This window comes from Cannabis sativa, chromosome 3 (assembly GCF_029168945.1).
Source record: "Cannabis sativa cultivar Pink pepper isolate KNU-18-1 chromosome 3, ASM2916894v1, whole genome shotgun sequence".
Lineage (NCBI taxonomy): Eukaryota > Viridiplantae > Streptophyta > Magnoliopsida > Rosales > Cannabaceae > Cannabis > Cannabis sativa.
Window position 1 is genome coordinate 4,564,073 of NC_083603.1, and position 13,234 is coordinate 4,577,306.

Consider the following 13,234-nt stretch of genomic DNA (forward strand, 5'->3'; position numbering starts at 1 on the left):
TAATCTTCTTGTTTCATATCATAAAAATACTAGTCTAAGGTGTCATCAATGGATGAACAGCTAGATGTCGCATATACAATATTTATCTTTCGAGATCTAACACTATTATGTATGTCTAATGGTGAAAATCCACTAGGGATTTATCTCATTAGATAAACAAGCCAAGTTAGACCAACAATGAAGATTCGAAATTAAACTACAACTTAATAACAGAAAATAACATGGTTCAATATAAATTCATACACAATTCAGAAATTATAAGCATATAGCAAGTAGGAATGACAAGTGAAAATACTAAAACTTACAATCCTAAATAATTTCCAAGGTTTTCAACAAACCGATATCGGTTGTCCCGTTTAGGCGAGAGTCAAAGCTACCATTCATTGAATAGAGTTGTCAGCTCGTCTAAAATGTTAAACATTCTAGCAACCTTTTATTCGATCAAGATTGGAATTCAGCGTTGTCCCGTTTAGGCGAGAGTCAAGGCAATTCTATCTTATGAGCTTCCACCATTGTTTCATAATTTGCAAGTCAAGTATGGTCGCCACCATTAGGGTGATCCATACCATACAAAACACTTACAAACTACTTATCATGCGAGGTTAAACGGTGCGAAATTGCTAATGAACGTTCCTCCATTAGGGAGGATTACTCACTAAAACAAACGCGGTGTAAAACCCACAATGGAGATCGAATGTCTCTATAATAAAGCTCAATATTTGAAAAGAGTTGTATTTTCTTTTATTCTCTTTATTTATTCTATTTATTTTAAATATATATTTATTTAATTAAAATTTCCAATTTAGAATGAAAAATTCTAAATATAAATTTTAATTTAATATTTATAAATTTTACTTAGATGGATATGAAAATAACATGAATTATTTCCATCTTAGTAATAATTTCCAATAAATATTTAGAAAAAAAATATTTAAGTTGTTACAAAATTAATTTAAATTAATTTACAACTCAAATTTAATTTTCTATAAATATATATTGCATTTCGAAAAATTAAAGTATATAAGAATACAATTTTCGAAAAATGCATATTAAAATAAAAAATAAATCCTGGAAAAAATTATTCTAATTTAATGTTGGCCCAAAATTAATTAATAAAATTAATTTACAACAAAAAATATAATTTTCCTATTTAATTAAATATATAAGAAAAATTACAAATATTTAAGTATGATGATGAAAATCAACTTAAATATTAATTTTCTATTTAATTAAATACACTAGAAAAATACTTCAAGCAAAAATATCACCTATCTAGATTTTCCTTTGACTAATTAATTCTATTTCTAATAATATACTTTAATTCAATTTATTTTAAATTAATCAATAAATGAAAAAATCATTGATTTAAGTTGATCCAAGAATTAATTAAAATAATTAATTTACAACTTAATCTATTTTTCAAGATAAAATTCGAAATTCTAGCATTTAAGAAATGCAATTTCGAAAATTGATTAATAAAATAAAGAAAAAATATATTTTGAAAATTATTTAAATTTAGTTGAAAAAATAAATTTCAACTAAAAATAATTTTCTATTTAATTAAATGTCATGAAAAAGAAATATTTAAGTATGATGATAAAAATCAACTTAGATATTTAATTTTCAAATTAATTAAATGTATTAAATTCAAGAAATAAATAATTAAGTGTAGAGAAGGCTTAATTATTAATCTCTAGTTTAATACTAGGAAAAAATATACTTAAAATAAATTGTACCAAAATTAATTATTTAAATAATTAATTTCACAATGTATAATATTTTCCTATTTAATATTAGAAATAATAAGTAGTCTAGAAATAACTATCTAGAAAATATCTTATTTGACTAAGTATCTTTTCCACAAAATTTGAAAAAATATCTAATTTAAGTTGTATTAGAAAAAAATCTAGAACTTAAATATTTTTCAAATTTAAATTTAATTAAATATCAAAAATTAAGTTGTAACCACTTAATTTGAAAATATTCCATTTTAAGTTAATATTCGAAAAGATATTAACTTAAAAAATATCTAAAGAATCTTAATAACCAATGCCTAAAATTCCTCAACTTAATTTTGAAATTTTGAATTCAAAAGATATTCGCATTTAAGTTGGTTAGTTGAAGATAACTAAATATCAACTTAAATAGGAATATTTAATGAAAAATTTAAATTAAGTTCCAGAAAGAATCTAGATGGTTATAATTCTATATTTAATTAAATACAAGAAAATACACACAGTTTAGCTTAGAATAAAAAAAATTCTTTAAACTATGTTTTTCTTAAATTAATTTCAAAATAAATGAAATTAATTATGTTGCTAATCAATTTTTATTAGGTTAAACTAGTGTAATTAACCTAGTACAGTCATTCAAATCAGGCAAATGGGCCTTCACAATTGGGGTTGTTTGTGTGAGGTGGTGCTGGGTTCAGTATGTCGTACCCACTTCTATGGCTCCCAACTCTCACACAAGGCCCAAAAGAGAGGAATTTAACCTTAATAAGAACAACTGTTATTAATTGAATAAGCCCAATAACTAAATGGGCCTAAATAAATTCTATCAAGAACTATGATAATTTATTTTAGCAACAACAACCTATATGTATCTATAATCAAATTAAACACATAGGCTCACACAGGCACACTTTGGATGGGTCCTATCATGTTGCTAGGTCATACACAGATGAAAGAAGATTGTAAATATACCTGTTACAAATTATTATCTTGACCAAGGGAGCCATCAGATCATTAGATCTGGCAAAAAGTAACCATGGCTATTTGCAATCAAGTAATAATAGGTTTTGAAAACTTACAAACAAGCTAAAACACATACTCCTGCAACAGGGTTAGCTGGATAGTTGGAAGTAGGATTTATTTAATTTTAAATAAATAATTTCGAATAAATAAATAATTAAATTAAAAAAAAATTTAATATTCGAAAAATAATTTAAAAAAAAATTAATTTCGGAATTTAAAATTAAATTTCGAAAATAAAAAAAATTTAAAATTAAACCTACTTTTTATCTTATATCTATTTAAAATTACATGATTATAAATGTCTATTTTAAATTTAAATAAGGTCAAAATATCTTAAAAAGATTTAAAAAAAATCTTAAAAGATAAGATATTTTTAAATATCTTAAAAGATAAGATATTTTAAAATATCTTAAAAGATTTTATAAATATCTTAAAAGATATTTTTAAAATATCTTAAATATCTTAAAAGATATTATAAATATCTTAAAAGATATTATAAATATCTAAAAAATCTGACCTTAAATTTAAAAAAAATATAATCAAATTTAAAAATAAGATAGATTTTTAAGCAAAAAGACAAATACTAATTCTATTCGAATTCAAATTACACTAATATCTTGAATTAATTTAAAAAAAATTAAATTAATTCAAAATGATAATTAGAATTGAATTAGGAATAGTAATAGTATATATACAAAACCATACAAAAAATTGGAAGTTAATTCCATGAAAAAGTATGAAAAATTGAAGAAAAAGGAAAAATCCGAAACTGTACGGACAGTTCTCATGATCATGAGAAACTATCAAGACAAATTTCCGATTTTGTCAAATCTTCAAAAAATCATAACTAATTCAAATAAAATCCAAATTGAGTTCTGTAAAAGGCTAACTTGCTTAATTTTTTCCATACTATCCAATAAAAATAATTCCAGAAACGAAATCACAATTATTTTTCACGAAAATTTCACAAACATCAATCAATCATCAAATAACACTCAATACAACATGATACCATCCAAAGAACATACAAACAATCGTTTTAAAGTCCAAATTTCTTGCAAGTAAATCAATTACCATGGCTCTGAGGCCAGTTGTTGGAATTTATTTTACCAGGATCTTAGATCTACTCACAAGTATGTTTATTAACATCCTAAATAAGAACTTTCTAAAACGATAAATTAAACACATATAAAGTTTAAGAAACCTTACATTGGGTGCAGCGGAATAATATGACTCCTTCCGTTCAGATATCTAGCCCTTGATTCCTTTACGTAGCGAGCATTATCAATATCCGAACTGGATCTCTTTCTCGAATCTTTTATGCTGAAACTCCTTTGCTGATGATCTTTCTTCACGATCTTCCTCACTATGATTGAGGTATCACTTGATGTGTGTGGGCACTACTGTAATCACTAAGGATTTCGAAATTCTCAAGAGGGAAGAGAAGAAGTGACAGCTAAAGATAGGGAGAGAGAAGGCTCAGGTTTTTCTCTGAAGGAAAAATAGAAAATTTAAGTGTAAATTTCCTGAAGCCTTCACTATCTATTTATAGCATTCCACTAGGGTTAGGTTTGAATTATTTGGCATTAAAATAATGAAAAAATCAGTTTAAATTTCCTACAAAAGTGGCTGGCCCTACACTTAGTGGATTGGGCCTTGCTTTTTGCAATTTTGCAATTTTAACACCTTTTGTATCTGATTTTCTCAAAAATACCAATTTCCTAATTCAACCATTTAAATGCCAATTCTAACTATTTAATAACTATAAATAATTATTAAATAATATTGTCATTTATCATATTTATTAATTGAACCATAGAAAGTATCATAATTAACAAATATGCCCCTATAAACTCTTTCTTTACAATTTCGCACTTACTTAGTGAAAAATTCACAAATAGACATAGTCTAATTTGAGAATTATAATTGATTAATCAAAACCAATTACATGAGTCTTACAAGCAATATTATCTCAACTAGTGGGGGGACCATGGGTCTATATAACCGAGCTTCCAATAAGTAGATCAAGAATTTAGCACTAAAATTCACTAACTTATTAATTCTTCGTTGAATCCACGCATAGAACTTAGAATTGCACTCTCAGTATATAGAATGCTCTATATGTTCCACCATATAGACACATCATTAGTTATCCATTGTTATAATCCTAATGTGATCAATGATCCTCTATATGAATGATCTACACTGTAAAGGGATTAAATTACCGTTACACCCTACAATGTATTTATTCCTTAAAACACTTGACCCCGTATAAATGATATTTCAGCTAATGTGAAATGAGTACTCCACCATTTATGTTCGTTTGGTCAAGCTCGAAGGAGATCATCCTTTGCTTACTATTCGCCAGATAGAAGCTATAGATTCCATGTTTATGCTAGCGCTCCCACTCAATTGCACTACCGTGTTCCCAAAATGTACGTATCACCCTGACCTAAAAGTAGGCTTAACTAACAAATCAAAGAACACGAATAGCCTTTCAAGATTGAGCCTAATCATATCAGGATTAAGATCATTTGATCTAGGATCAACTTGGCGATATTGACTTGAATAGATATTACGGTAAGTTTAATAAATCTAAGTCAAAGTTCAATATCGGTCCCTTCCGATGCATACTCCATGCATCCAACCTAAGCTTTACTTTAACCAATGTTCTGGAAAGAACATAGTATTTCTCCAAATACAAGTAAACTCTTGTTGTAGATTATCATATCAGTAAAACCCTGTGTCTGATAAATCTAGGAAACTTTATTCACATAGTCATGTTTACTTTCCAATGTGTTGACGGCACAATAAACAGGATCAAGTATGTGAAAAGGGTTTCAGATGAATTTATACATTATGTACATATAATCAAGAAATAAATCATGTGAACCATGCAACATTAAATGTTGTTTCTGATCTATATTAATAAGTAAATTTGATTATATTGAAATGAGTTTTATTTAGGGCATTAAACCCAACAATGAGTTGGGTTAACTCCTTCTCACGATTCTCTTTCCTCAGCTTTTTCACCTGCTTGCTCACTTCGTTGATCCTTTTCCTAAGAAAAGCTTCTTGGTTCACCATCTTGTTGTTCTGCTCCATCTTCGAAATTTTATTGAACCTCTTTGGAACACGATTCAACCCACCGTCAAAGGGAACACCTCAGGTTGAGCTTCGTACGATTCAACCTACCCAACTCGCTCCCCTTCTTTACCAAATCTTTCTTCCTCTTTTTAGTTTGCTCTCTTATCGTTAGCTTTGTACCCCTATTTATACATAAATTTAATTAGGTATATGTGGTAGATGGGAATTTTTCCGTTAAATATTGCTAAAACGTGTCAATGTTTGCTCAAAATGGCATCGTTGTATATGGTATATATTTTGGTGTATTTTAGTATCATTTTCCATATATTTTAATTTAAAGTGTTAATATTTCAGTTCTTTTAAAGGTATTTAAAAGTTAACACCACATAAAGTGACACTTTATAAGTGAGTGGTTAGCAATTTTTATATTACATATTAAATTACAATATGTAAAATTGAAATTAAATTACACTAATATTATGATATATTATGATATGACACTTCATGTGGTATTGGAAATCCATTTAAAAAATATTAAATACCAATAATGTCCAGGATTAAAATTTTTAATATGGGCTCATATGTATATTAGTGTATTGCTATTTAAAATTTGACCTAAAATAAAGTGTTCATTTTAGTAATTATGGGTCATTGAGTATTAAAGTGTTATGGACTAAATGTGTAGATACCTTAAGAGATATTTTTAATTTATTGAGGGCTAAATTAGAAATACTTAAAATTATAGCCTAGCTATGAGGTTATATATTGGTAGTGGTCACCAAGAAACAAGAGTCACTCTATTCTCATCTTCCCCCATCAAGTGAGAAAACTAGAGAACCCTAAGTCTTGCATTTTAATTGGAAGATCATTACCCAAAACCACCATAAAGATCATCTCTATTAGATGGATTAGAACATTAGTATTTATAGATTAATGTATGCTTCCGATCGATATTTGAACTCTCTTTAAATCAACAAAAGTATTCTTTAAATTTATATTTATGCGCTTATAATAATATGTAATATATTTATCTCTTGAATTAAATCTTGTTATTGTATATTTTATGAGTGATAAAAAATAACAATAACAAGACCATACAAAAATGTCTTATGGGTGGTTAATTAACAATATTCTATATTTATTATTATTAAATTAAAAAAAAAAATAGTGGCACTAATGGGTAGTGCCACTCTCCCAAACATCATTAGTATTTTTTTAGCAATTATTTTAATTTGAACCCTTCATATTTGCCCCACACTACAAAAAGTAACATGCTATTATTGGTTCAATTTAATATTAAAACTATAAATTTTTTTTTAATAATTAACATTAAGTATTGTTAACTATTCGTAAAATATCAATACATGTACAATGCGCTTCAGAAATATTAAAATAATATATATGTGATTCAAAATAATAAATTATACTAATAATAATATTCACTTGTATTGAAAAACAAAATATGTTATAACTAATTAAATTCATTTTAAGAGATATTTGCGGTGAAATTCCTTTTACATATGTAGTTATTACACATGGCCCTAATTAAAAAGAGTAACAACAAAAGTACTTTATCTTTTTATTTTATTGAAGCCGCACTTTTAAAGTGGTAACTAAGCTCATTAAGTGTCAACTCAACAACTTAAAAATACGTACGTGACAACATATTAAATAAAAAACTTTTATAATCTTTTAAAAAAACAAATTCTATTTATTTATTGAAAAAATTAATAACTAATTTAGTTTTTTAATTTAATTTTATATATTTTTAATTAAAACATAGGATAAATTTGTAACAACTGTAAATGTTAAAGATTTTTTATTTTCACTTTTTGTTTTTCTTTTTATGATATTTTTACTTTTTGTTATTGTGGGCTAAACAATGGGCTGTTACATAATACATACATATATATATATACATGGTACATACTACATAGTACATGGTATATGATACATGGTATATGGTACACATATATATAATTAATGTTTCACATACAAATCATGTGAATGATTTTTTTTTTTTTTTGGGTTAAAATGTATTGTATGTTACAGTTACTCCATTAATAACATAGTCAATTAGTCAAAGTCTCCTAAAAAAATCAGTTATAAAAAGAAAAAAAAAAATCATAATATCATGTTAAGAAAAAAAAAATCTTTGAAAAACAAAAAATTACTTCAAAGCAAAAACTAAAAATTGTTATGTGTTATAATTGTAAAAAAAAGGCAATGGCAAATGAAGAAATAAAATCTTAGTTTGGAAATAATTGAGTAATTATTAGGTACGGTAATTATTAGGGTAATAATTACACAGTTTAGTAATTACATTATATTTTAAAATGTAAGGTGTATTTGGATATGAGGTGGTAATTACATATGAATTCTGAATATCTTGTTTGGCAAAATAGTTAGCAATTACATGAGAAAATAATATTTTTTAATAGCTAATGTTTAATATGAAAAGTTTTTAGTAATTACACAGTGTAATTACATTCAATTCTCATAAGGGGCCATGAGAATTGGAGAGTGTAATTGGAACCTCTCAATTACTTTTAATTACATAGTTACAGTGTAATTACATGGTCAGACAAACATGTCAAATTGTGTAATTAACTCTAATTACACACAAATCTAATTACATTGTGGCTTTCCAAACGCACCCTTAGTTATATAACACTTTTATTTTAGGTTTTTTTTAATAACCTTTTACTTATTCTTTGTAAAAAAAAATTTACTATAAATAGTAAATAAGTTACAACAAATCATGTAAAATTTTTTTTTTTAATTTAAATGAAAAAAAAAATCATTAGACTAAATCATATTAATTAACTTCAATGTATTTATTCTTATAACTACCATATATATTTGACTGAATTATAATTAACATTACCATATATATATATATATGATATAATTAACATTAATTTTGTAATGCCTAATTTAAAATATGAATATGTATTGTAGACAGTTGTAAAAATACATACATTACTTTTTCACAAATGTTGTCATTGAAATTAATTTTTTTAAGCACCTATGAAATCATTAAAAGATAAAAAAAATTCCACTTTCTTAAACACAAAACTCCAATTTTAGATTAAATTAAGTTAAGAACAACAACCAACAAGAAATTACATAAAGACTCAACACTTAATTGAAAATATGAAATTAAAGAAAAACACAAACATGAATAAGAACATAACCAACTAGAAGGAACAACTCCAAAACACAAATAATCCTAGGATTATTATTATGTAGGGTTGGCCAATTTTGCTTCTGTCGCCCATTAAAGACTCAGAGCAAGATTATTGCCACCATTGTTATCAAAGTTAGTCGCAACAACATCTAATATAGAAGTATTTCGGTCTCCAACAAGATTTTCAATTAGGTCTGGAGTTATTATAGGTGATGATGTTGTTGTTTCAGACATCTGAGTAGACATGGTATTGGCTATTTCATCAATCTTTTTGTTGATTTCTCCAATACTTTGGTCAATGAGCCTAGTGAGATCATTCAAATCCATGACACTCAAGCCTTGAAGGTTAGTGTTACCTACAAGATTGGCATACATGATTTGGATCAACTCTTTCTCACGATTGTCTCTTTTTAATTTTCTCACTTGCTCTTTCACCTTCTCAATCTTATTCCTTAGGTACTTTTCTTGGTTCAACATATTCTTACTTCGCTCGATCTCTGGCATACACTTGAACCTTGTTAACACACAATGAGCCTTTTCTGTCGATGGAAACACTTCTGGCTCACCACCATTTGGGCCATAGACGATTGCACATACGTCGACATCACACAATGTGCTTAGCTCAACAACTTGTTTTAGCATACCATTCTTTCTCTTCCTGAAAGTGGTTTTTCGAGAGGAGTCATCAGTGATGTACTCCAAATTTACTTTCTTTCTGGTCATGGTGGTTGGTAGAGAGAGATGAAGAAAAATATGTCAAAATTATAAAGAGACCAAATTGTATTTTGTGTTCTTTCTAGTTTGCTTTGTGTCTCTATTTATACAAAATTTTCATTGAAGGTGATGGTGGAGTTTTAATGGGGGTATTAATATGGGTAAATATTATTTTGGACCCTGAAATTTATAAAAGTTACCAAGTGGACTCTCTATATTGTTAAATGACAAAATAGACCATGTATTTTCTAAAATTGTACAAATAGAACCCTAAACTTATTTTTTGTCAAAATAAAACTTAATAATAATCTGATTTAGAGATGTTATGATAAAATTAGTTACATTTAATAGTATCTGTTCGTGTTAAAAATTATCTTAAAGTTGGTTATATTAAAAAATAAAATTGTTAAAATTGAGCTTAGGGCCCTATTTTTCCTATTTTAAGAAATATAGGGTCTATGTTGTCATTTAACAAAATAAATGTTCCAATTAGTAACTTTTACAAAACACAAAGTCTAAAATAGCATTACGATAAACATGAAAAATATGGTAACTTATTTGTTTTTGACATCTAGAGATATTTATTGTGTTAATTTGTTTGCGGGTTTAAACAATTGGTTCTTAGTAGTGAACATGTATAAATAAAATGTAGCTTAATTAAACAAGGATTAGCTTAGAGGAGCAAAAAGTATTAAATTATGTTTACATATGATAAACATAGTATATGTGTGATCAAATATTAGAGCATGTTTGGTATTGTTTTCTGTTTTTTGTTTTAAAAAATTGTTTTTAGAAATGAGAACAAAAAATAGCTTTTGAAGTTTTTAAAACACAAGTCATGTTTGGTTAGTGATTTTTAAAAACAATATTAACCAAAGGTAAATTGGTTTTTAGAACAGAAAACAACATTTTGTTGTTTTCAAAATTCTTGTTTTTTGTAACTTTGTTTTCTGAAAACTGTTTTTAAAAAATAAGGCCAAACAAGCCAAATTGTTTTTAAAAACAATTTTCTGTTTTTAAAAACAAAAAACTGTTTTTTAGTTATGATGCCAAACATGCACTTAATTATTTTAAGTAGTATATGAATCCATTGTATATTATTATTTTGACGACTTTTTAAGTATGGACTTTAACTTATTATATTAAGTGTTTTTCCGACAATTTTATCAGTATTAATGCCAATTTATTAGTATATTTTTTAAAGGGATAATTTCAAAAAAAAAATATATATATATATACAAAAACAATAAAGAAATTACAAAAATACAGTCTTTAAAGAGTTTTTTATATTTTTACGGGTTTTAAGATTTTATTTACAAAAAATATAGTATTTTAGTATAAATTTATATTGTATTTTTGTTATTTTGTTGTTAATTTTTTATTATTTGTATATTAATTTTTATGTTGTTTTGATGGTTTTTTTTATCACTTTGATGTAGTTTGTTTATTAAAATATACAATTATATTATTTTATTGGTGTATTCATCAACACTAAGTAATTCAACTAAAGATGAATTTTGAATTTAGAGGAATAATTTTTTTTTCGAAATATTTAGTATTAGAAATGGAATAAGAAAGATTGAAATAATAATAATAATAATAATAATAATAATAATAATATACTTTTATAATAAATGATAATAATAATATTACACCAAAATCATATTAAATTGTTTTTATTTTCAAATGAATAAAAAAAATCATTAAGCTAGTCCTCGTAATTGACTTCTATGTTTTTATTCTTATTATTCGAAATTATTTTTTTTTTCTTTTTTGTAAAAATCTAAAAGAACCAAACATTTTTCATGGTTTTCTTCAAGGATTTTAACTTATAATGACCTTGTCTAATTAAATTTATCTAATCAAATCTTGTTTTATTGGTGTTGGTCATTTAAGATGTTGGTTAAAATTAATTAAAGACGTTAAAAGTTTGAAAAATCTCTATGAAAATATTAAGACAAACAAAATCCACTTTCTTAAACACAACAACTCCAAATTTAAATTAAATTAAAATTAAGAACAACAATGAACAAGAAATTACATAAAGACTCAACACTTATATTAATTGAAAATATGAAACATTAAAGAAAAACACAAACAAAAATAAGAGCATAGAAAAATACAATACATAAATAATCACCATGATTCAGGGAAATTAAAGATGTCCTTATTCAAAGTATTGTTATCAAATGGAAAAGTCTATTTCCACCAAACCCAATGAATTATTGTTATTAAGGGTTGGCCAATTTTACTTGTGTCACCCTATTACTGACTCAAAGTGACATTAAAAAAAGACTTATCCAGACCTTTTTAACCTGTCGTGTAAACTTTTATCTTCTGTTCCTATAATCGACGCCTATGACACCAACACAAAACTTAATGAAGTAGGCACTCGCAAATCCTTTTTCAAGTCTCCCCTCTGCATGCCCCTGCCACCATTGTTATCCGTCGTAGAGGGAGCAACAAAAGTAGCCACATTAACTTTCACTTCCCCATTCCTAAGTGGAGGTGTTGATGTCATTCGAGCAATCTTAGTTTCATTCGCTATTGTTTCTATTTTCTTATTAATATCCTTCAAATTTTGGTTAATTTTTTGCTTTAGGAAAACTTCTTGGTTCATCATCTTCTTGCTCTGATCGATCTCGTGCATCTTCTTAAACTTTTTACTATACGTTGTACTCCTGCTAAAGAAGGCTACACCTCGGGCTGAGTGTCATACGAGTTATAGATGATTGCACATGCATACATTGCACAATGTGCTCAACTCGCTCACTTTTTTTTATCAAACTTTTCTTTCTCTTCTTTTAAGTGGCTTTTCGAGAGGTGTCTTAAATAATGTAAGCCAATTTCACCTTTTTTTTGTCATGGTTATGGCTTTCTGAGTCGAAAAAGAAAAAAAATAAGACTTAAGTTGAGAAACTAGCTAGTGTGCCAAAATGCTCTTCCTTAATTTACTTTGTGGTACTATTTATTCACAAATTTCATAAAAAAGATGGTATTAGGGTTTCAATGGCGGAATAATCAAATATGGTAACTAATTCAATTTTTTTTTGTTATTTGTGGGTTTCAAAATTGGACTCTTTTTATTAATACGGTTGTACTGAATTCTGTTAAAAATCATTATCAAATCTAGAATATGTTAGAATGTTTTACAATGTTCTAAGAAATTTGTAAGAAAAATCAAGAACACTCTAGAAAGTTTTAGAGAAAACTTAGAATCACTAGAACTAAGATTAGATAATTCTAGAGTTGTTTAGAAAATAGTAAGAAGTAATTAATTAGCTAGTAAATTAGAAAAATCTAGAAATCTTTAGATACATCCTTTGTAGCCTATAAATATAAGTGAGGTGTGTGCTTAAGATGCAAGTTTGAGCAAGAGAGTTCAAGTGTGAGAAAAAGAGTCTAAAGTGTGTGAGTTCTTAATAAGTGTCTAAAGACAAAGTATCCCAAAAGTGTGAGTTATACACAAGTGTGTAGTAAAGGTGTC

The 13,234-nt window shown here is 26.4% G+C and overlaps 1 protein-coding gene and 1 pseudogene across 1 annotated transcript; both read right to left on the reverse strand.

The window, feature by feature from the left end:
* Positions 1–8,864: 8,864 nt before the first annotated feature.
* On the reverse strand, positions 8,865–9,931 carry LOC115711131 (agamous-like MADS-box protein AGL80). Its single transcript, XM_061111505.1, has one exon. It carries the CDS (start codon positions 9,754–9,756, stop codon positions 9,124–9,126), a length of 633 nt encoding a protein of 210 aa, XP_060967488.1. The 5' UTR covers positions 9,757–9,931; the 3' UTR covers positions 8,865–9,123.
* Positions 9,932–11,913: 1,982 nt separating this feature from the next.
* Positions 11,914–12,868, reverse strand: LOC133035552 (agamous-like MADS-box protein AGL80; annotated as a pseudogene).
* Between the last annotated feature and the right edge of the window lie 366 nt (positions 12,869–13,234).

Bases quoted from the DNA above. Each gene is read 5' to 3' on its own strand.
- LOC115711131 (XM_061111505.1), bottom strand. From the start codon at position 9,756: ATGACCAGAAAGAAAGTAAATTTGGAGTACATCACTGATGACTCCTCT.